Genomic DNA, 24,692 nt, shown 5'->3' on the forward strand with positions numbered 1-24,692 from the left:
ATTTAAGCCTAATTCAGTGGTCACAATAGTTTGTCATAACAACTCCTTTTGAACCCAGAGTCATTAAGAAAATTACACAACTTGTATTGAAAATTTTTGCTTTTCAAGACTTATATGCTTAGGTCATACTATTTTTGAATGACACTAAACACGTGCTTTCAAAGAAATATATTTCTGACAATGTGTCATTCCACAGATTTATTTTATTAAATTTTTAATTTCTTTCTGTAGGACGACTGTTCCAGGTTCCTATCTTCTATATTTAGTTCTACATTTCCCCCCCCCCTTCTTGATATTCCACAGGAAAACACAATGATTTAAAACAAAATATAATTCTCTGATATTTTTGAATAAAGTACAAGCAAACTCAGGTGAAAAAATACACCAAAAGTCCGGAAAAAAATTAAAATCTTCAGTGAATCTTTAAATGAAGCAGAAGGGAGAGTAGTTAAAGATTACTTACCATACAATGGCTAATCTTGGAATTGTAAACATTAAAGCTGGTTCATAGTCATCTATCATATCTTGAGTGAGGTATCCAAGCCTTAAGGCTCTAAGCAGAAGACAAATATTATTCACTAAGAGACAAAATGCTCCAAGAACATTTCAATAGGAAAAAAATTGAGAAGACTATTAAAAGCCTAACAAAATTGATAGTATTTAACTTATGAATTATTTTTGTACAATCTAAATCACTATATAAAATAACTGACTACTGCACTCTCTAGTTTAAAAAATATTAATAGAAGAAAAAGAACTTTAAACACTTTAAAAAACTTTAGACACTTTTAAAAGCTTTTCTAGCCATCCAAAACCAAAATAATTTTAATGCCATTTTTCCTTTTCAGTTACTATTTCACACCAAGATTCAGTTTGTTACTAAAAGCCACTGGTGCTTAGAGTTTTTAAACTAAAAGGAGTATTTTCCAAGTAACAGGGGAAAGTATTTGGTTTCATTTTCAAATAAAACTTCCTATGATCACCTAGGTCAACTCCTTATCTAACAAACCAAACTAAAAAAAAAACCCACCTAGTTCTATACAGCAACTATTATTGAAGTCTAAGGATTTAATGTTTGGGGGCCACTTCACTGTCCTCTAATAACTTTAGAAATATCTTAAATCCCTTTTAGGATAAAACCCAATTTGTTTCGGCTTTTCACTTGGCTATGTTTTCCAGGTTTCTTCGCAATTTCTTAGATTTCCTAACACTCTCAAATTTCTTCTCCAATGTGTCCATATCAGTGAGTAAGATAACACTCAGAACTGCACAGTAGTCCTGCTGAGGAGTGGTCCCAGAAAGAATGGAAATAACTTTTTCTTATTCCTCATCAGTACTCATCTTGCAAATACTGCTAGTGGTGGACAGCAAAACGACCAGAAAGCAAGTTCTACTTTGTACTAACAGATGGATGCAGAGCAAGGCCCACCCTTACTCCCTGTTCCTTCCTACTGTCCACTGCCACATTATCCAGAGCTGCTAATGAGAAACATCTTTTTCCTCACACTGGCCAAATATGAGTGCATGTAGTAGCCCTCTGACTGATGGAAAGTAATTCCTCCTCCTTGCTATGATTACTTTGAGCTATAATCTTGTTTTTTAAAAAGCCTGAAACACCTGGTTGGGGGACAGTGTTGATGTGCCAGGGGCAGGGGGCTCTGCGGGGGGCTCCGGGCAGGCCAGGCCGAGGGGCCGGGGCCGGTGGTGTGGGGGTCCCCAGGGCTGAGCGCCAGGCCCTGCCCCTAGGTCACACCAGCCCCCGGCAGCTGCGGGCTGGGGGCAGGGGGCTGGGAACTGCCCGGCGGGACAGGGCCCGGGGGGGCTGGGCGGCAGCGGCTGGGCATGAGCCCCCAGCGTGCCCAGGTGGCCCAGGAGGCCAGCAGCGTCCCGGCCGGTGTCCGAAACGGTGTGGCCGGCAGGGCCGGGGCAGCGCCCGTCCCCCTGCCCTGGGCACTGGTGGGGCCGCCCCGCGGGGCCTGGGCTCAGCGTTGGGCCCCTCACAGCCAGACAGACACTGAGGGGCTGGAGCGTGTCCAGAGCCGGGCAGGGGCTGGGGCAGGGGCGTCAGCCTGGAGAGAAGGGGGCTGGGGGGGGACAATACTGCTCTCTACAACTACATGAAGAGGTTGTAGGCAGGTGGGGGTCAGTTTCTTCTCCCAGATAACAAGCAATAGGACAAGAAGATATAGCCTCAAGTGGCACCAGGGGAGGGTTAGATTGGATATTGGGAAACGTTTCTTCACCGCAAGGGTGGCCAAGCATTGAACAGGCTGCCCAGGGAGGTGGTGGAATCGCCATCCCTGGAGGTGTTTAAGAAAACCGCATAAATACGGTGCTTAGGGAGATGGTGTAGTGGCGGACTTGGCAGTCCTGGGTTAATGGTTGGACTTGATGATCTTCAGAGTCTTTTCCAACCCAAATGATACTATGATTCTATTCTCTGGCATTGGTGTCATCTACAGATTGTGGCAGTGTGCTGTGTAATCCTTCATTCCTTCCCAGAGTCCTACTTCACAACTTCTCCTAATATGACACTAAACCGAACACTTACTGCAAGTGCTTCTTACAGTCAATTGGTCTCCAATAATTCCACTCAGACTCCAGTTCACTATTTTCCTTTTGAGAACTGCTTTACACTGCACAAAACCTCACTACAGCTGGTTATTTCACATGCTGTTCCCCTCCACTGCCCCCCACTAGGCTGACTAGTCTGTGATGGGGTGGGGGGGAAAAGTTGTTCAACAGTGCATTCCAAACTCACATTTTTGCTTATCACTTTATACTTCTCAGAGAACTAGTGAACTACTGTTTTGGTTGTTTGCCTTCTTTTAACATCATATCTTCATACATACAGAGTCAAGCTCCAGCCCTCTAAGATTTTAAAGAGCCTTTACAAGTTCTTCATGATAATCACCTAAAGGTTCACAAACTATTTGAATCATCTCATGTATTCCTGCATGAAATATCACTAAGTCTTAATGCCTTAAACAGATGGAGCTTATCTAAATGTTTAGCCTTCATTTACATATCTATAACTAGGCATAGAGACAATATTGTTGGATTATTAACTTTTGTGTTTGTTTTCTAGAAAAAAAAAAACAACCCACAACCAAAAAAGTACAGGCTTGTGCCTGGCAAGCACGCTTAATGCTTTTTAGCTTTCTACTTGGATATTACTAGAAAAGCAAAATGCCTGGTATTTTATGATGCTTCCTAAAGACTACAGTCAAAGTACTTCTAGAAAAGCTCAGACTGAAAGTAAACACAGAAATTAAAAACCTAGTACTGAACTAAAATGCTTACCTCTCCACAGTTTCACAGAAGAGTACGATTACCTCTTGCTGCACATAATACTCTTTTGGAGACTTCACAGGTACCATGGCCGACACATAACTACAAAGATTATAGAAAAACATAATACTATTTTACACACTTTAACAAATCATAACATAGACAAAAACAAGGCTATGATAAATCATCATAGAAACCTAACCTTTCATGTACCATTTTGTATTTATTTTGACAGCACTCCTACAAAAATTACAGCACAAGAATCTATAAGAAATGCATCCAATTTACTTATTGCAGATAGAGGCAGTGGAACTCAGTTTAGAAATGTCATTACACACATTTAGCAACCAGAACACCATACTGTGTGGCACAGGGAGGTTGGTTCTAGAAGGATCTTTATTGCCACATCCTGGAGACAGAGTAGTTCACTCTGCACTTAAGAAAAAAACCTGACTGAAAGACAAATTTTAATTAAAAAGGTTTTACCCGAGACAATATTAGGGAAATTTCAGCCACCCAAGAGAAACAATTTAGGAGACTTAAAAGCTGGCCTCATTTCTATGTGGAATTACATGCAGAAGTACTAACTCACAAGGTGAGAAATTTTGGTAAAGTGGTTTTCTGTCACCATATTACTTAATCAGTCATTTGTAGACTACAGGTAACACACAAAGGGGAAAAGTTGTTTGCAGAACAATGGCAAATTAAAATGCTCTATGTAGAGAGTTGGTATGGACAGGCCCAAAACTGCACAGGTACTGTCAAGAACCAGTTACTGATTGTCATTGGTGTCTGCACTCAAAACCACACTTAAAAACATTTTTAGCTAATGTTTTCAATTAAAATGTTTTTCAGTGTAACAGTATAATGATAGGGTTTTTTAATAGAAAAACCTGCTTACATGAGTAAAATAATACAAGATAATATGAATACTGAGGAAAGGCTAAGAGTAATGGGAGTCAAGACAGTCTATGGGTTATTCCCAGAAAAAATTTAAAACACTACCCAATTCTAAGAAACCTGTCTTGCAGAGGGTAGTAATGGCTGTATTATATTACATCCACAGATAATCTTGTCCAGTTATCCTGTCTTTAACTATGCCCAGCACTACAACCATCTAACAAGTATGCAGGAAGCTGGCTTAATTCCGAAGCACAATGCAAGACCTGGTCAATGTGACCCTTGATGCAATAAGCAGTTGCTTTTCTCATCCCAAAAGCAGTTATTTTTGCTTTTGCTATAAGCCTCCAAGCCATTTTGCAATCACAAGTTTTTAAATCACTGAGTTCCTGTGGTTAATTATGGCTTGTGTAAAAGCACTTCCTTCATCAGTTTTCAATTTGCCTTAAATTCACTAGGTGCATCCTGCTTGTATCTCTAAACACAAGAGAACAAGACCTCATAATATCTAGACTATTTGTTATCTTTTTTTTTTTTAAAATGTATCTTATTTGTCGCCTTTCCTCCAACAAAAAAACATTAAGTGAAGAGATTTATGGCTTCCTTTTTTGTCTTGGAAAACATCCCTCAAATGCCATATGCCAGCATGCAAATGGAAAATTACAGTTTAGCTGAATAGAGCAAATATTAATTGCTAAAAAGCTATTTAATTTTCTCTTCGTTATTACTACATTAGACGGAAAAAATCTAACAATACAACAAATTACTGAAGAACTCAAATACCATGATAAAAAAAATGACATGCTTTTTCCATTAAAAGAAAACACAACAAAACAGCAAGCTTCCAAAAACCAACAAGGCACACCACAGTTGTAGTACCCAAGCCAATGCTCACAATGCATTTACATCGGATCTTTTACCTTAATTCAAATTCAGCAAAAAGGACATCAAAATGCTTGAGTGAATCTTTCATTTTTTCTGTGTAGAGGTTCAAATCCCTTAAGGCCTGGTCACGAATGATATTTCTAACTTCCTCCAGGCTTCGAGTCAGATCCTTCGCCAATGGCCTCATAGCCATACTCTCAATTTCACGATTCATAATAATTGAACCAGCAGCCAAACACTATGAAATACATTAAGAGAGAAAATATTAATTTTTACAAAGTTAATTTTATGTTTAAAAGAGAACAAGATGTGATAGTTAATACTTTGAACAAAGGCAGTACTTAGCCCCAATTTGTTGCAAATTATTAAACAAGTGAAAGATTTAAAACTGATATGCTGAGAGTCGTAAGCCTTCACATAAAAGGTTAGGGAGCAGCTCAGTCCAGGAGACATGGGAACAGAGGAAGGTTCAAGTGCAAGAACCACATAACTGATAGAATAACTTTTAAAAAGTGCTTCTCCCACTAGGTAGGCATGTATTGATAAAATATATACTCTATGTACACGAAGATTGATTGCGTAAGAGGGATGTGGATCCAGCTGAAGTACAATCAATGGACTCTCTTGATCCAGGCTAGACTGCTTGATTTTGTAAATCTACTCCTCATGAAAAGGACAGAAATTCTGCAACCGTGATGCCACTTGCAGCAAAAATACTCACATTGGCTGTCAGACCAGGGAGTGAGCTAGACCAATAGCCTGCCTCCTACAGAAGCCATGCATATATTTTATAGGAAAAAACATAAAACCAGGTCACAGAGTGATTCTTCCCTTTCAGTTTCTGGGAAGCAGCTATTTAAGAGACTCCTTGGCCCAAGAGTTACACAAGGGCTCCCAAAGACATTAAAAGTAGATTTTTACTGTAAGACATTAATAAAACTTTTTAAAATATTGCTGTTAAAACCAGGCTATTTAATAATCTCTGCTGCTGGCTTTATTCCTTTATGGATACATTTGGAAGACAACAAGCACTGATGTAAATCATACTTACTGGATTAATGGAAATATTTTTATTAACTGAAAATATACACGGTTCTTCTAGTCTCAAAGTTATCTTTTTTTTGTTTTAAATCTTCATTCGCAGCTCTGTTCCACTTCCTCTCTGCCCCTGCACTCCCCTGGATGGGAGGCATTACTGCAGCTCTCTGTGAGGGACCTGCCATCCCAACCCTTGCTCAGCAGGCTAATGCATTGATTTATGTTTTAAGGCTACCAGGAGAAGATGATGTTCTTACCTCTTATCAGTCAAAGCAGTATTTGTGGGAATGTATGGATAAGGCAAGTCTTAACTGCTGACAGGTACTTAGTCCATCAGAGCGATTGCACTGACAAGGGCACATAAGTGTATATTTTTAACAGTCCATACAGTTTTCCTTACTACATGAATTTACAGAATGACAGTGTCTACAGTAGTAGGAATTAACATTACTTCATCACTGCATACGTTACTTTCTCTGAAACCAACAGGTCTCTCCAAGCCTGTTGATTTGATTTAGGAGACAATGAAAGTTGGATTTGGAAAAAGTAAAAGCATTAACTTATGTAACAAGCAGTGAATAAAGGGAGACTATTTTTTTCATCCCCGAAGATACTAGCTGTCTCTGTGATCCCCTCAAGCATATTCCACAACGCAAGGAGAATTTACTGCATGGGCTGGCATTTTTCCTGTTCATTCATTGCTGTAATCCTGGTTTGTTAGTGCCTTCAAGTAAGAAAGGATAATGGGATTCACAGGGATTCATTATGGACAGCTGCAGACAGAATGACCCCATGTTCTCCTACCTAATGACCAAAGAAGCACCATTAAGCAGATACATCAGACACTCAGCATTTTAAAAACAGAGCATGGTGTCACCTGTATGATGGCAGTGAAGGTCACACACTAATTAGAAAAAAAGTTGCTGCTGTTTTTGCTGAAGATAGGGTTAGAAAGCATTGAAAAATCGAATTAATTTTGTAAATTCTACCCGGGACTTGCCTGACTCAGAAGAACCTACAACTAACAACTGTCAAAGTTTCAGAAACAGAACATATGGACGCATATTGGACTAAACAAGATAGGAGAGCATGCACTTTAAAAAGAAAGGAGGAACTGGTAGAGAACAGAATGGATAATAACAGGAGCCAACGAATTGCTTCAAATACAAGAGAGGCAAAGTTGAAAGCAACACCACAACATGCTGTTGTGTGGTAGGATGTCTAGGCTACTCTCCTCAACTCTTAAATCCATGGTGCTTAAAGTCACCCTCAGGCCAGCAGACCTGAAGACACTAAGTTTATCATTAAAGACTCCACAATGAGTTTTTATTCCTTTTTCTTAGCCAACAGATACCAGTAGTAACAAATAAGTATCTTACATATCATGTCCTTTATTCTGACACTTCAAGCTTCCCTTGGTTAAAATAATTAAAGCTTATTCACCACAAAAAATCCCTTGTTCCTACAGGTTGCTGTCGAAGCAGGTCTTTGAGAAAAGCCACATAAGATAAGTAGACTTCAGTGCTTTGCACAGAAACCATTATATTTTAAGCCTAAACATGTGAAACAAATGAGTTATGCGCAAAAAATACCAGCTCAAAGTTATAATATAGCCTTAAAATAAAGTAAGAGCATACATTTACATTTGTTCGAAAAACTTTTATCCTGCTATAATTCCCTTATATATCTTTATTTGTTTCTAAGATTTTTAAAGCATGAGGTGGCCCATCAGGACAAAAAATAAATTTGAAAATCAAGAATATTAATCAGATGCTAGGTCACAAAAGAACAATTTTTAAGACGTGGTCATAATGGCAGTAGACAATTATGGAAATAAACTGGTATGCTGTTAGCCCAAGCAATACCAAAACCACAGTTAAAGTATCCCCTTCCAATGAGCATCCAGAGCAAGTTCTCAAAGATGTTTACTCTTTAATTATACGTACCATTTGCAGAAAAGTCTCTAGATGTACTTTAAACTTCTGATTTTATACCACACAAAAACGGTCCATTAACCCCAAGTAACAAAACATGAGAGACTTACTTCTGCTCCAAACCAAAGCTGTCCTGCAAGGTTGTCATGGCGTATTTCCTCCGGAAACTTAACACAAAAGTCTCGGTTGGCCCGTTCATGTGGAATGCATTCATCCATGATTTGATTTATGATGTTCAAAACATTATCCTGAAGCAAAATATAGGATAACATATATACTGTTCCCACATAAATCCCAGATATTTTTTTCTAAGTTTTAACAGAATTTTAGCGAGGCAACAACAAATTAAGAAAGAAAATGCAGTATTTAACTCTTAATGGTCATCACACACACAGAGAAAACACAGGAGGATATTGCATCGAAAGGAAGAGTGGCGAACTTCACTTTTTTTAGTTTTCATAGAGACAGTTTTTCAGATTCACTGCACTTAACTGACTACTTTAGTGGGACTTCTGATGAGGAGGCATGATTTAAAGAGCTCATTAACTGTAAAGTATCAGTAAATAAACTATAAGCACAAATAAACTGACTTCTCATTTCCTCTCACCAGCCCAAATGATATTCACTTCATTCTTCCCCAAAAAAAGCACCTGACAGAGTACCCCGGAGACCTTAGAAATTGAGTTACATTGGGATCATTGGAGTTGAAGAATTAAACTTGTCCTGGGAATCTAAAGCAGGTGCTTACTACACTTGAGTCCCCAGCAGGCAAGGGTTGGCACACCTGCCTGCTGTTTCTCCCCCTGGCCATCCAGGAGGATAAGGGAACACCACACAAGTTAGAGAGTCTTAGTAACTGCTCTGATCTATGTCTGCATCAGGACAAAGATCAAAGACCCCTAACCAGTCTCTTGATATGCAGTAAATAATCCATATTCATTTATTTGAAAAGGTAATCTTTATGTATCCCTGCTGGGAACCACATGAAATTTGATTAACATAATAAAGGTAGGTTCAGAGTGTGAAAAACCCTGAGTGCTTTCATTAAAGATGTTTTGTCTCATCCTTCTTCCATTATTTACAGAATTCACATTGTTTTGAAAGTATTTTTTCAAGCAAATAAAAACAAATCTGTCTGCATAGAACTGTTTAATAGAGAATTGCTTTACGCCTAAGCTTTACTGGTGTCTTTTCCTCTGCATTTACAAAAATAAAAGAAGAATAGAAATTTTGAAGAAACCTGCCCCTTTAGTTTGTTCCCCACTGAGAAAGGCAAAACCTACTTTAGGTACAAAAAAAATAATTCAAATTTTCAGTAATTTCAGCGCAGACTGCTGTTGCCACAAAATAATCTTAGCATTAATGCCATAATCCCAGTTGTCTAATCCAAAATAAATAAACCATTGGCAATATTTATTACATATTGGTATAAGGTACTTTATGTGCTAACAATTAAAACATTTTTACATAAATTATTTTTGCAAGTCTGTCATGAGGTAACACATTTCATTTTGATAAAGTTGTAACAAACAAACAACACCCCATACATTTAAAACAACACTGGCATGCATAGTAGTCAACCATTTTCTCTAAAAAAAAAAAAATATCTGAAAACAGGGCTCTGTAGCATCACAAAACAACACAGACTGTGGCCAGCAGGTATGAGAAGAGACAAAAAAACCAAAGCTAGATTCACCAACGTATAAAATAATTTTAAAGATGCACCCCTCACTCTGCAAGTGCAATATACTGCCAGGATTAATGGGGCACTTGGATCCCTAGGAATCCAAAGAGATGCCCATTGTAGAAATTGAGGGAAAAGTCAATGTCACAGTTTTCCCTAGTGTAACTGCAAGGTGAACTTCAGTTCAAGTTCTGGAAGACAGATCAGAGCAAAGATGCTCACACCCTGTTTCAGCAGTACCATCCAGAATCACTGCCTGAAGAAAAAAGCCAGGCTGCCACCATCTCCCCTCTCCAGGATAAAATGCAGACACAGCCAAGGGATCACATATAAATTAGTATGATGCCTTAGGGCAAGAAAAAGCAGGCTAATAGCAAGTTTCCTATTTTCCTTCCTTCCACTTCTTAATTCCTGGTATAGAGTATGCTTCTTTCATCATTATTTAGCTAGATCTTGCTGGGAAGTCAAAATATTTTGAAAGTAGGTCCCATAAGAAAATAAACTCCTAAACCACTTAGTTCCTACCCTTACAGAGCAAGGAACGAAACTGAGGATTAAAGCATTTAAATTGTAGAAGGGCATGAGTCACTCATGATGCACTTAAAATCAGTTATTGCTGATCTATTTTGAGACCAGGTGCTGTGTCTCTAGCTCCCACTTCATCACCAGAACAATACAGGTTAGCACATTAGGATGAAAAAGCAAGATTCCTGTTTTCAGGGAACTAAAAGTTTGAAAGGAACTTTTCACATTTGAGAGATACAGTGCTAAAAAGTCATCCTACCAGTTAAATTTTACAAAAGCTGCAGGATATTCAAAGAAATATTAAGGCATGGAACTCTGAAAAGAATTACATTTGAATTCAATTATGTCAGATTTCAAATAAACCAATTTATTTTATTTTAGGACATGATACTCCTATTTATTTTTTTTGCCACCACACTCAAATATGGGAAAACATTATTTTCAGCATCCTGCTTTTTTTTTTTTTCTAAAAAGCTACACAGAATAGGATGAGACCCATATTGAAAAGCTTCGCTCAACTTTTTTTCTACTTTTAATACCTTATTATTTAAATGCAAGCTTATTTTGCAGTGGCTACAAAACAAATTTCCCTTTTATAATCACCCACATACGTACTCAAAATTCCTGATATATCAAAGAAAGTTCTATGCAGAGTAAAGCAACAGGTCTCATATCTGGCCAAGCAACTGTCCCATATCTTTGTTCTGTTTTTCGAATCATTGTACTTGTAAAAAAGTACTAAGATTCTATCTAAATCATGTTGGGAGATATAATTATGCTAAGCATCATGAAATTTTGTACCTTAATGCACTGAAATGAAATACTGCAACTGAAGGCAACCAGATATAATAAAGACAATGAAAGTTTTTCCAAAGCAAGTATAATACTAATTTTTCAGTATACCGTTTGTTTACCACCTAAATGACATTTAGTATTCTTCATTTCTTCAATATTTTTGTACTCTCTAGATATTTATACTCCAAAGCACCAAAGATCTACTAACACATCTCCAAGTACGCCAAACCGAGTCATTTTAAAAAAACCCCGGAAGTTATTTGCAACTTATGCAGTACTAGTAAGTTAAATCGTAAATAATTAGAATTTTAATATACACTTGCCAATGGAGATAAATCACAAAAGCTCCATCTCTGGATTAGTAGCAGTTTTTTTACAAAGAGTTACCTGGCTTCACATAGACAACTGATCACTGTCAAAAAGCGAAGTGAAAAAAACAATTCAAGAAATGAACATGTTGTCCTGCATGCTGTAATGGTAATAGGGGAAGATTAAGGAAAGACTACTTAAAAGAACTTTGCCATTTAGTGTATAAATGTGAACAGATTTCTACAAGGCTAATTGTTTCAAGATGTGCAATTGCCCAAATTTTCTTTTTTTCTACAGGTTTTTTTTTATCCTACTATAGAAAAAACCCAAAACAACAAAATCTCCAACATTTTCCTCCCCTCTTCCATTCCCTCTTGTTATGACGCCCAGAGCAGAGTAACCTAAAGAGGAGAACTGGAATACTTGCTCCCATAATGATTTCAAATCTCAGCTGCTTTGAAACTGGAAGGATGCCAGCCAATTTAGACAGGCTATCCAATGCATTATAAGCAAGTCAGTCTTTTCTTCAAAAGAGCTTCAAGAAACATTCAATTTAGTTAATTACAGTATTCTGCTTTGTAAGCTAAGAACGAATGGGTTCAGATACGTGGTAGCACTGAGGTTTTGCTCTAACTTAAGTAACAGAAATCAATTTGTTGGAATTGAAGTAGTAAATCTTTCACTTGATCCATCTTTCTACATAAAAGCCTCTGGATTTAATGTACCCTTTGGTAGCTTTATCTGTTATCTTTTGGTTCATTTGCATACCAGGATGAGCACAGTTTTGTTTCAAAGCTGCACTGTTTAGGCTTTCCAGCAGCACAACAGGCAGCTGCTGCAGAAATTCTGCTTTGGGATTTACTCCAAGTTCCTAATTTCCTGGAAAAGAGCTCAATGTTTTGCATAATGGAAAGCACCTATATTTTATTTTGATAGGTAAGGGAATGAGTGGTAGTGAGACAACGTATGTAGCTCGCCACAGTAAAGAACAAAAAGTTAGTTTATTCTTGACCCAGCAGTAATTGGCCATATACTCAATAATCTGTACATAAAGCTAACAGCAACTGCTGCATTAGCTTTCAGAACAGGTACAAAATGAACAAGCAGTAACTTAGTTTTACTTACGCTCTTAAACATGTTTAGATCAACATGTAACCCTTTTGTACATGTCCTTCATAAAATCTGTGGTGCTCTTCCACACCATTAAATTTAACATGACCTTCCTGAGATCTTCTGCAAGATTTCTTCAGACGAAGATAATTTCTCATATTGTTCAGTACTTCTTCAATATAATTTTTTTGTATTATCAGTAAAATTAGCCAAGGTAATACAGTCTGTGATAGTATAAGCATGAGCTTAATAGCTTCACATTTTTTGTTTCTTTTTCTGGCTTGATGTCAAATAGCAGACCTCCATCAACATCACATTTATGACAGCAGAACACAAATTAAGGCCAAACAAAGGAAGATTTTGTTGTCATTAGCTAGTATTCAGGGTTCTTATGGGTGACTTTCATTAACAGAAAAAACTAATAAGGTGACATACTCCTCGATTTAAGTGATAGGAATTCAAGCGACACCCAAAAGTCCTGGCTTCAGAATCCAGCAGGGTCTTTACAGAAGCTGTTTCATCCATCAGAGATTGAAAGTCTCTCTCCAGACAGCAACAAGTTCCATTGCTTTCCCTCCAGCCCGTCTTGCACGGATCCCAAAGGCCATGCTTTCAGACTCCCTTTTTTTGCCTCATCAGCTATTTGACTGTTTCCTACTGCCAACACAGAATCACTGAAGAAACACCTTTAAGATCATCAAGTCCAACCATTAACCCAGCACTGCCAAGCCCACCACTAAACCATGTCCCTAAGTACCACGTCTACATGGCTTTTAAATACCTCCAGGGTTGGTGATTCCATCACTTCCCTGGGCAGCCTGTTCCAACGCTTGACCACCCTTGCAGTGAAGAAATGTTTCCCAATATCCAATCTAAACCTCCCTTCATGCAACTTGAGGCCACTTCCCCTTGTCCTGTCACTTGTTACCTGGGAGAAGACACTGACCCCCACCTGCCTACAGCCTCCTGTCACATAGTTGTAGAGAACTATAAGGCCCCCCCGAGCCTCCTTTTCTACAGCTGAACCACCCCAGTTCCCTCAGCTGTTCCTCATAAGATACATTCTCTAGACCCTTCACCATCTTTGTTGCTCTTCTCTGGACGCACTCCAGCACCTATATGCCTGAGGGGCCCAAAGCTGAACACAGGATTTCAGGTGCGGCCTCACCAGTGCTGAGGTCCTGCTGGTCACACTGTTTCTGATGGAAGCCAGGATGCTGTTAGCCGCCTTGCCCACCTGGGCACATTACTAGCTCACGTCCAGCCGGACATCAGCCAGCACCCCCGGGCCCTTTTCCTCCAGGCAGGTTTCCAGCTGCTCTGCCCCCAGCCCTCAGCGCTGCGTGAGGCTGTTGTCACCCAAGTGCAGTACCCAGCACTCAGCCCTGGGGGACACTCATGCCACTGTTCCTGGCCCCTTGGTCCAGTCTGCCCAGCCCCCCCCACCCCCGTCACCCGCAAAGTCTCCTGCCCAGCCCCCCCTGCAGAGTCTCCTGCCCTCCAGCAGATCAACGCTCTACCACAAATTGGCATCATCTGCAAACTGACTGGAGGTGCACTTCTAGATGGCCCACCTCCTACAAGTAACTTAGAATTTGTTTGTATGAACTTTGGGCAGTAGCTCCCAGTCTAACCTAGCCCACTACAGGGCAGTACCAAAATTTACCATGAATTGAAGGCAACTTGTATCTCTAGCAATTTAAAAGCTGTAGCACCCCAGCCCAACAACAATTGTTGCAGTTTGTGTTGAACGGCAGCATCAAAGCCTCTCTTGCTAAACTGTCTTGCTAGTATACCATCACGACAGGACTTCATTCTCCAAATATCACAAGTTTATTAATGGAAATTTTGATCTTAACCTTCATATATATTCAAAATTTATTTTGCATACACTGACTAATCTTCCCAAGTGGAGCCACTGACATACGAAGAGGTGAACACCGGCACATTAATTTTCAAACAAAAGAGCTTACAGATATTTAAGCATGGCTTCCAATAAAAATGGTTCTTTAGCCACGATGTAGTATTTATTTATTGGCTAAAATGACATTTCCCAATAAGCCAGTGTGTACTCTTTTGACAAATTACCTTTAAACTTAACGTACATCTGTTCTAAGCATCTCTACCACGAAGATAAAATCACGGAATTAATGCCCCTCTTTTCTAACCAGCCACCCAAATATAAATAAAATATAATTTTCCTCAGTAAATAAAAGAGGAAACCCTATTTACAGAAGGGCTGTTAATAACGAAGATCAACTTGAGAGACTACATGAAGTACAGCATTGTTACAGGGCATCATCCTCTCTCTGCAGAGAAGAAAACTTTCAGATTTCAAAAATGGTGCCACCATAAGAAAAAAAATAATCTGCTCTATTCCTTCACACCAAGAAGCCATTAACTGATGTTAGACGAGGCAGCATTTACTGAAACGAAGTGTAGCCAAACCTACACTGAAAGACTGCTCTCAGTACAAAGCATCTCAGTCAAGCCTCCCTTTATCAGTAACAGATAAGAACTTTGTCCACAGTGAATCAGAATATCATGGCTACAGACATGCTCTTTCAGCAGTATCTACATACTTAAGCTTTTTCTTATAAAGGCTCTAAAATGTTTGTCCTATATTAGAAAACACTTGAAAATAATCCATTAAGTAACCTGGTATAGTAACATCCCCTTCTACATAGTTTCATAGCAACAGAAGAATAAGAGACATTCACTTTGAACATGGGTATCTGCCACACCAAACATAAAACAAGCTTTCTCCTCCAACCAGTACCAGGCAACTACTTTCCTACCATGGTACAGGGATCCAAAAGGTGCCCTAATAAGTACTTCAGTATTTTCCAAGCATGAAAGAATTTAAGCCTGGCACAGAGCTGGCACAGTCTTCTTCATATTGGTCCAAAGCTGCTCCACAGCTGAGGCCACGAGCAGAATGCAGGCAATGCAATCATGACTTACTGCCACCTTTGCTTTGCTTGCCTTCCTGTACTGCAGAGTGAAAGAATCCTGCATCCCAATACAGTGCTGAACTGGGGGGGGAGCCAGCTTTCCTCCCTATGAGGTTCTCTGCTGCAAATTAATTCCCTGACCTACAATGTACAATATTCTCAAACCCACTCTGCCTACAGTTTTAGATAACAAGTAGTTTCTCTGAATGACCTATTTGATCCATACAAACAACTGGAAACACATTAAAAAGTTTGTAAATATGTAAGACTACAGTATTACACACTATTACAATGCTTTTTTTCAAAGAAAAAATATCTTACAATATTAATCAGTCCCTACATCATACCAACTATGAATCTAGAACACAAAAATGAAATAAAATTATTGTTAGTTGTAAAGAGTTGTACTGATGGCTCAACTTACAGTCAAGCATTTTATATTTTCTAGCCATCATGCTCATCATTCTATAGTGAAAACAGAAGTGACCAAAAGTTTCCCCAAAACAATGAAGAAAAGCTGTTTAAACAGACAAGGTTTTAAAGCACACAATTATTTTATTTACTAATTAGAAATGTTTATTGCTGCATATTTTTTTCCTACCCAGCTGTATCATTCCACTGATCACTTAACATTTCTGGAGGGTGGGAGGAAGTAAATTTAAAATCTGCATTCGTAGCCTAACGGAAGAAAAATCAACTCTTGTGATACTTACAGGTTATTTACAGTATTTAATTATACAAAATAATTTTCTTCATTCACAGTGATTTCAAGTACAGTAAAAACATATGAAAGGGTTGACAAGCCTGCATGTTTTCAAAGGAAATGTTACAAGCTTTCACTCACTTGCATAACTAAATAGCAAACAGGTACCTGACAAACTGTTTGAAGATGTCAGGTAGCACAGAGAAGACATCTGTTGGAGCAATGCAACTCATACAAGTAATCATTACTAGCAATAATGAAATGACAATCAATTATAAAACAACTGAAATAGAGATAAAACTATAGGGAAAAACCTTACAAGACCTACTATCACAGAAACAATACAGCAGACTTGCATTGTCTGGAATTTAAGGTTAATCTTGACATCATCACTTAAATAAGAAATACTTTTCTTCTCAGTTTCACTTCCTTTTCTAAACTGGCACTGTCTCCACTTAAATTAAATTGGAAGAGATTGTAAAAAAGAGAGAATAATTTTCTTTGAACAAGACTTGGCTCTCCCACCAGTTCCAGTCCTCCTTTCCTACATCTGCATCACGTCTTATAAATCTAGACCTCATGAGAACTTCTCTAGAGCCCTCCAGCTCTGTTATGTTTCAGAAAAAGCCTCAAAATCAGGTACAATTCGGAAAACTAGCATGATTATCTCCTCACCATAGATCAATGCCCCAGCATTCTGATGTAACTGAATGGGCTGGAGAAGGTCTGCTTTTGGTTCCTTCTTCTTCGCTCTACCTACTCTAGAAAAAAAGCCAGACACCCCTCCTCATCTATTCTCAGTTACTAAACTTTAGAAACATGAAGGTTTCTTTCAGTCAGCTTCTTCCCTCAATCTCAATAATTACTCTTCTGTCTCCTTCATTGACCTCCACTAACATAACTAATATAATGTCTCAAGGGTTGCAAATTAAGCAGGCTAGAGAGACTTCGCCATTACTTCAGCTAAAAGTACTCCTGGCTCAACTCACACTGTTTAACCTTTCTATCATTTAATAAAATAACATCAGGAATAGATTCTTGCCAACTTTTAACCAATCATTATGTTACAGAATCCAGCTGGGAGTTTTACAGCTTTAGTCTAACTTGTCTCATTTAAAGAGATCTATTTCTGCCTAATTCTACAAGAAAATGTTCTGCGACGGACAAATGTAATCAAACATGAAAACATTGCACCTCTGAACTGCCTCATTGTTTCCAGCGATTATGGTACATACTCCCAGCTTGCTCTTGTCAAGAATGTTAATGAACACAATTAGTATTTCTTAGATAACTCGCTGCCAATCTACTATGACACAGGCATTGTCCTATGAGTGATTTAACAGCTCTTTACAGATACCTTCTTCATTAAGGGATGCTCATTAATGCTGACTTTTCTTAAAAATTGCTTCTCTTCAGCAGGGATACAATTCAGATAAAGCACAGAATAGAAGGGATTTTTTTGGAATTTTTTTTTTTTTTTTAGAGATTGCTTATTCTCATACCACTTAAACTTATCAGAAAAAAGGAAACACCTTCAGATCAGGTTTTTTACACCTGAAATAGAAAGGCACTTTTCATCTAAGACAAGCAGCAAATAGCATAAGGCCATTTTGCAGTCTAATCGTTAGGCAGCAAGGCCAACTGACAAGCCAGCCCCTTCTCTCACCTATTTTACAGCTTTTGTTCCTATCTACAGGCTGTCACTGGCCTTCTCAACAGCACTCTCGGCTTACTGGTACAAGGGGCATAATGAATGGTTTCAGAGCACTGACCCACGGTAATCCAGGTCATTTCACTGTTCAAGGTCACAGAACGACTCTGCAAATACATGCATTAGCACAGTTGAAGATGTGGTTTCCTAGAGGTATCAAGCTGACCACAGCTTATTTAAACTGGCTATGGATAAGGATCTATAAACCCACTACACGCTCCCCACTTCTGTCTGCAGACACTCCTCTAGCTGTATGTCAGCACTTGGACGCCATTGTGCATCCGCACACTCAGGGCAATCAATATCCCACCAAAGCCTCCCCCACAACCAAGCTTCCAGGTCATCCCACCTGCTCCATGACCATTCACTCACTGCTGGAGCCAGGTACCTGCAGCACACTGGTTAGTGCTGGAAGAAAGGACAGACAAGGCTACCGCTTTTGATGGCTGCACAGTCTCAAATCAGTTTAAGCTAATAGGAAGCTGTGCTTTGAGGGGATGCCGTGCTGAAGTATGGGGATAAGAACAAGAATAGTGCAAATGTGGAATGGAAAAGCTTTACACTGACACTACCAATGAACCATGCAATGATGCCTAAGGAACTACATGCAATAACACAGAAATACACGTTTCGGCAGATTTTTTATGAAATCAAAGTTTATTTATCTTGTCTGCCCATGCTCAACCACATATCCAAGCAATAAAGCTAAGAGATTTACTGAAACTAAAACGTTTATAACATTTCTAACCAAGTGCCCAAGGGCTTGTTTGAATCAAAGACTAGGCAATCCACATGCACAGCTGCTGAAGTTTTCATAGGACTCTGACCAAAACCACTCAAATTTACATAAATATTTCCATCTGAAATCACTCTATGCATTTCCATTAATACCATTATAAAGCCTAGCGGTGTTAATCCACAACACTGGCAGATTTAGAAACCTTAACCAGCTAGGAGAAAAAGAACATATTTGGCATTAAACAACATTCTGACTTTAGTGAATAAAAAATTGAGAGAGTTATGTTGAAGTACTGCAGCTGTAGACAAAAGACAAAGGCCAATGTGGTATTATACCACATAAGGAGTTATAACCAACAACAGTTTGCCTCAAAACTACAGATCCCAGATCCTTAATGACCTCCACTCAACATAACAGTGTTCAGGTCCAGGATCATTTCTACTGTCTGTATACTGTAATTAAGTGATTTAAGGATCTCCTAAAAAATTACATAAAGATAATGCTGCCTTCCCTGTTGAGGGATACCTTCAAAATTTTATTTCATCAATTAGGAAATAGGATGTATTTTCAGACTCTTAATTGCATTGCAGAATAAGCCAGACAGCCAGAAATACATTCATTAGATCTACTGAGAGAACTCCTCACATTCCAGCTACAGGGTTAAAATATTTTCGAGTCAAATATGCAAAATCCCTATGGAGGACAATAATACAAATAATAAACAGGGCTGACACAGAGGCCAGAGGTGCACAGGAATGTGTAAAAATGGAAAATATTTTAAAATCCCAGTTATCATGCCAGTCAAAAATAGACATCACTCTGCAAGGCAGCTAGGATTCATCCTTGTTTATTTAAAAGACTACATCAGACCTTACGAGGCGGGGGGGGGGGGGGTGGGGTGGGGGGGGGGGCGGGGGGGGCAAGGAAATTAAACAGAAAATCCCCTCCAAGTATCAGAACAATTCTAAAGCAAAAATTACAAGAGCTTACATCAGTAACACAGTTTAACTTAGCGTCTCAGTTGCACAAATCAATTCAACAAGCTTTGCAGCCTAAAGATGATCACTTACGCTTCTACATGAACTCCTGCACTGTTTTATTATGAGCACTATTAAAGTGGAAAAACAACTTTAGCAGTACTTACAGATACCCTGGGGCAACTGAGATATCAAAGCAAGAAAGAGAAATTTGTATTCTATTTGCTTAAATAATCTTCATCTACAGAAACCTTAAGAACTGAAAAGGTATTCTCCGGGCAAACCCAAAAATTTATACAGAGTACATCACACAGTGGTATCAAGAACACTGTATTTTTAAATCAAATTCTAGCTTTTTCCTGAACTATGAAACAAGATGTGGTATTGGCATATAAAAAGTTAGCTTTATTTGCTTTGCAGCAGGAAGAATAGTGTATTTGGGGTAATACTGCTGTTTATCTCAAGACTACTTTTTAAAGTGTTGAAAAAATAGCACTACTTTGAACTGGAAATCCAGCAGGAGTAGATGGCATAAGCAAAAAGGTAAGCATTCTTGCCGAACACAGCACACTTTCTGCATAATTCATTTCACACCAGTATTTACTTCCCACAGCCTTTAAAATGGAAAGTTTTGTGCTCAAGTAGTGCAAAAGCATGTAGTAGCAAAGCCTACCACCTGACAACAAATTTTTCCTTATCACAAGCTGTTTCCACATCAACCGTTTAAAAATCCTGTGAAGCAATACTAACTTGCTAATACATGCAAATCTTTCAAAAATGTCTAAATTTTTAAAATTACTCTCTTAAAGCCTGCATTTTTTTCGAGAACATTGTGCTGCAATGAGCTAACAGAAATACATTCCAAAGCATAAGTTTGATGCAGAAGACAACCACTCTATCTTTACATCAGAGAACAGCAAAAAAAGGGCAGTCTGAAATTCATCTGTTCTCTCAAACTGCAAAATATTTTGTCCTCCCTCCTTCTAATATGTAGAAATTCTTGTTGGGCCCAATGCATAGTATGTAAACATCTAAAGGCTTTCTTTTGTTTAATGAAAACTTACTTATGACACATGAGAAAACAAGGTTACACAATATTCCACAATTATTCATCATAATCTATTATTTGTATTTGAAATATAAATTTACACAGTGTTATAGTATTGATGTTTTATCCCTTGAAAATGGATGAAGTAGTTAATTTATTAATTATTTCACATAGAAAATGCCAGACTAACCTTCAAGGATGTTAAGGTCACAATGAAAACTAAATTCCACTGCTAAAAACTGTCTTTAAAAAAAAATTTTGCCTTTTTTATCATATTTCCTGAGCATTAAAGTAAAATTATATTAAGGAAAGGGGGAGGTTTCTTTTCTTACATCATTAAGCAAAAAAGCTTCTAACGGAGGAAAACAAGACTTAATCCCCAAGTATGGAAATGTCACCAAATAAATAATTTGCACGTATCACTAATTGTGCTAACATGGTGCTACCACACACACAGAGGAAAGGCAACAAATAGCAGCTTATTTAAGTCATAAGACTACATAACAATTCAGTGGCTGATTTTATCCTTATTTGCAAGAGTAAAAGAAAAAGATTAAAAAGGAGGAATGCAGCAGAGCTGACAGCAATCCTCTGATGGTACTGTTGAAGAATGTGTAAGAACTATAAAGGCCCTGATAGTCAGCCATGTCACATTACATTAATTCCTACAGAATTGGATCTCGTATAGTCTCTTAATTCAGAAACGCTGAGAAAAGTCAGTTTTAAAGTGACCTGGCTCTGCTGTCCTCATTTAGCCTTCAAATGCTCCGGGAATTATACCAGTACATCTTGGGTCCGCTATGTCAATATTCAAAGTATCAATGTGTCAATTTTTCTTAATAGAAAGAGTATTATCTAGGGCAGATAATCATGCATTAAGAAATGAAACATCTTATCTTTTTAAACAGAAGATTTCAAAACCTCAAAAATTAAGAGCCTTCTACAGATGGGCTCTCCTTCACAAAGAAGAAAATACCATTATTTTTTAATTTGAACAAAACTTTGACATCTGGACAAAAAACTCCCTGTTCTAACTGAGGTACAGATAAAATATTAATCTTGCTCTCCTGTTATGGCCTCATGTTTTAAATGGATGACTACCTCATCTTCCACCTAAGACAGTATTTTTCCATAGGAGTTTGCATGCAATGAATGTGGTCATTGCAAGCAGATGGTGCAGTATAAACTCACAACACAGTCCCTTCAATAACAACCTATGGCTTCCTCAGCATGAACTATTTAATATAATATAATTACATCCCTTTTTTACTGATAAAAAATTAATTGTATTTTGTATACAAAGATAAGTTCCCTTTTCATTATTTATCAACTTGTCAATCTAGCTTCAGTTTCACCCTTATGCATTATTGATCACCACCTGTGCTGTCATTCCATTCTACACAAACTTTAATTTATTTTTAAATATGTATATAAAAAAAATCAGAAGTCACACTCTGAAGACCCTTTCCATTTCCTCACTACAAAGGAATCCATGCAAGTTCAATAACACAGTTCATTACAGCTCAGTCATGGCCCTCTTCCACTCAGGGAATTTTAGTAGGCATCTTGCAAATCCTGCAGCAACTTCAGCATTGTGTGTGGTGGTGGTGGTTTTTTATTTTGGGGGTGGGGGGGGTGGTGGTGTTTCTAAATCAAAGAAAAAAGCAATATAGAAATATGCCCATGTACATGGTACAAGCTGAGGTGAAAGGTTACTGGACTGGTTTCCCTGTATCAAGCTGAAATTGGTAACGACACGCTAAGTAACCCATTATCAAACAATCTTCACTGCTTCCATGAGACACTAAAGAGTATCACATACAGAGCTACCCTACTTTTAGACTGCCTTATCCATCCATCTCCAGCTTAAGAAAGCAAATAATGTTTTTATGCTTTTAAGATACACAAAAAGCATATTTCAAAGATGAAGAATATAATTTTTTTTTAATTAAAAATTTGATTTTGATTCAACAAGGCCAAATGCAAGGTCCTGCATCTGGGACAGGAAAATCCTCAGTATCAATACAGACTGGAGGTTGAGCAGATTGAGAGCAGCCCTGAGGAGGACTTGAGGGCATTTATAGATGAAAAACAAAATGAGCTGGTAACATGCTCTAGCAGCCCAGAAAGGCAGCCATATCCTGGGCTACATCAAAAGATGCATGGCCAGCAGGTTGAAGGAGGTGATTTTCCCCCCTCTACTCTGCTCTCATGAGACCCCACCTGCAGTACTGCATCCAGCTCTGGGGCCCCCAGCATAAGGACACAGACATGCTGGAGCAAATCCAGAGAAGGGCCATAAAAACGATCAGAGGGCTGCAGCTCCTCTCCTATGAGGAAAGGCTGAGACAGTTGGAGCTGTTCAGCCTGGAGAAGAGAAGGCTCCAGGAAGACCTTAAGCAGCCTTCTAGCCCTAAAAGGGGGCTACAGGAAAGCTGGAGAGGGACTTTTGACAAGGGCATGTAGTGATAGGACAAGGGGTAACGGCTTTCAACTGAAAGAGGGTAGGTTTAGCTTAGATATAAGGAAGAAATTATTAACTGTGAGGGTGCTGAGGCACTGGAATAAGTTGCTCAGAGAAACTGTGGATGCCCCATCCTTGGAAATGTTCAAGGCCAGGCTGGATGGGGCTTGGAGAAACCTGATCTAGTGGAAGGTGTCCCTGCCCGTGGCAGGGGGGTTGGAAGTAGATGATCCTTACCATCCCTACCAACGCAAACCATTCTATGATTCCATGACTTTAGCATGCTCCTTTGTGACAAAGGAGATTACCCAGATGGGCTCCTGGCAGCATTTTACTCTTTACTCATTGTTTCCCACAGCCCATTTTTAGCCTCTTCCCACACTCTATGGTAAAGCTCCTTCTGCCTGTATGGTGTAAGTGTTACATAGCAATTATAACTTTACAACAGGACAAAGCTTTGTTGTTATTGACACTTGATTCTCAACTCATGTCTCTCACCTGTTAAATTGAGCTGGAAGAAATACAGAGTAAGCCTGGCTGAAACAGCATTTTTGATAGCACTATCATAGAGTCATTTAGGTTGGAAAAGACTCTGAAGATCATCAAGTCCAACCATTAACCCAGGACTGCCAAGTCCGCCACTACACCATCTCCCTAAGCACCGTATTTATGCAGTTTTCTTAAACACCTCCAGGGATGGCGATTCCACCACCTCCCTGGGCAGCCTGTTCAATGCTTGGCCACCCTTGCGGTGAAGAAATGTTTCCCAATATCCAATCTAACCCTCCCCTGGTGCCACTTGAGGCCATTTCCTCTTGTGCTGTTGCTTGTTATCTGGGAGAAGAAACTGACCCCCACCTGCCTACAACCTCTTCAGGCAGTTGTACAGAGCAGTAATGTCCCCCCCAGCCCCCTTCTCTCCAGGCTACACCCTTTTCCTCATCTTTTGTGGCAATACTCCTTGCTGCACCCAATAAAGGATGGAGATTCCCCTTGGCCCTCCTCCTGTTTTTTGTTAAAAAATACTTTGTTATCTTTCACAGCAGTGGCCATCCTGAGCTCTGGCTGGGGGCTTTTACCTCTCTAATCTTTGCCCTGCATAACCTCACGACAGGCTTGAAGTCCTCAAGAGTTGCCTGCTCTTTCTTCCAATGGTGTTAAACTCTCCTTTTTTCCCCGAGTTCCAGACAAAGCTCTCTGTTCAACCAGGCTGGTGATCTTCCCCGCCAGCTTGCCCTTTGACACATAGTGACAGAATGCTCCTTTAAGGCTTCCTTTTTGAAGAATTCAAGAACATTCACCACCTATTTTATATTTCTACAGAAGTTGAGACAGACAAGCCGTAACAACACTGAAATATGCTTCAGTTTTCTCTAAGGGCTCCGATTCTTCAGCAACATTAACTTACACTGTGATAAGTAATGAGGTTCAGATTCATAGGTGTCTGCTGCTCACCCACTGTATGAAGGAGTGACCTACGCATGAAGGAGCCCACTAAAGCCTACATTCTGAAGCCTAATGTTACAGCATACTGAAGCTGCTGATAGCTGACTTGAAAATGCTGGACTGCCAGTCACAGTTATCCAGAACGTGATTCCCAAGCAAACAGCAGAAAAAGAATGAAA

At 39.0% G+C, this 24,692-nt stretch overlaps 1 protein-coding gene across 4 annotated transcripts in view; it reads right to left on the bottom strand.

Moving 5' to 3' along the window:
* The window catches only part of ZFYVE28 (zinc finger FYVE-type containing 28), a 165,898-nt gene that overhangs the window by 56,397 nt on the left and 84,809 nt on the right, over positions 1-24,692 (bottom strand). For all 4 annotated transcript variants that reach the window (XM_055723427.1, XM_055723416.1, XM_055723407.1 and 1 more), the window contains exons 3-6: positions 8,159-8,296; positions 5,112-5,314; positions 3,304-3,393; positions 464-553 (exon numbers count right to left, since the gene is read on the bottom strand). In XM_055723427.1, coding sequence (XP_055579402.1) covers positions 464-553; positions 3,304-3,393; positions 5,112-5,314; positions 8,159-8,296 — 521 coding nt within the window. The remainder of the gene's footprint in view (positions 1-463; positions 554-3,303; positions 3,394-5,111; positions 5,315-8,158; positions 8,297-24,692) is intronic.

This window comes from Falco cherrug, chromosome 1 (genome assembly GCF_023634085.1).
Source record: "Falco cherrug isolate bFalChe1 chromosome 1, bFalChe1.pri, whole genome shotgun sequence".
Classification (NCBI taxonomy): Eukaryota; Metazoa; Chordata; class Aves; order Falconiformes; family Falconidae; genus Falco; species Falco cherrug.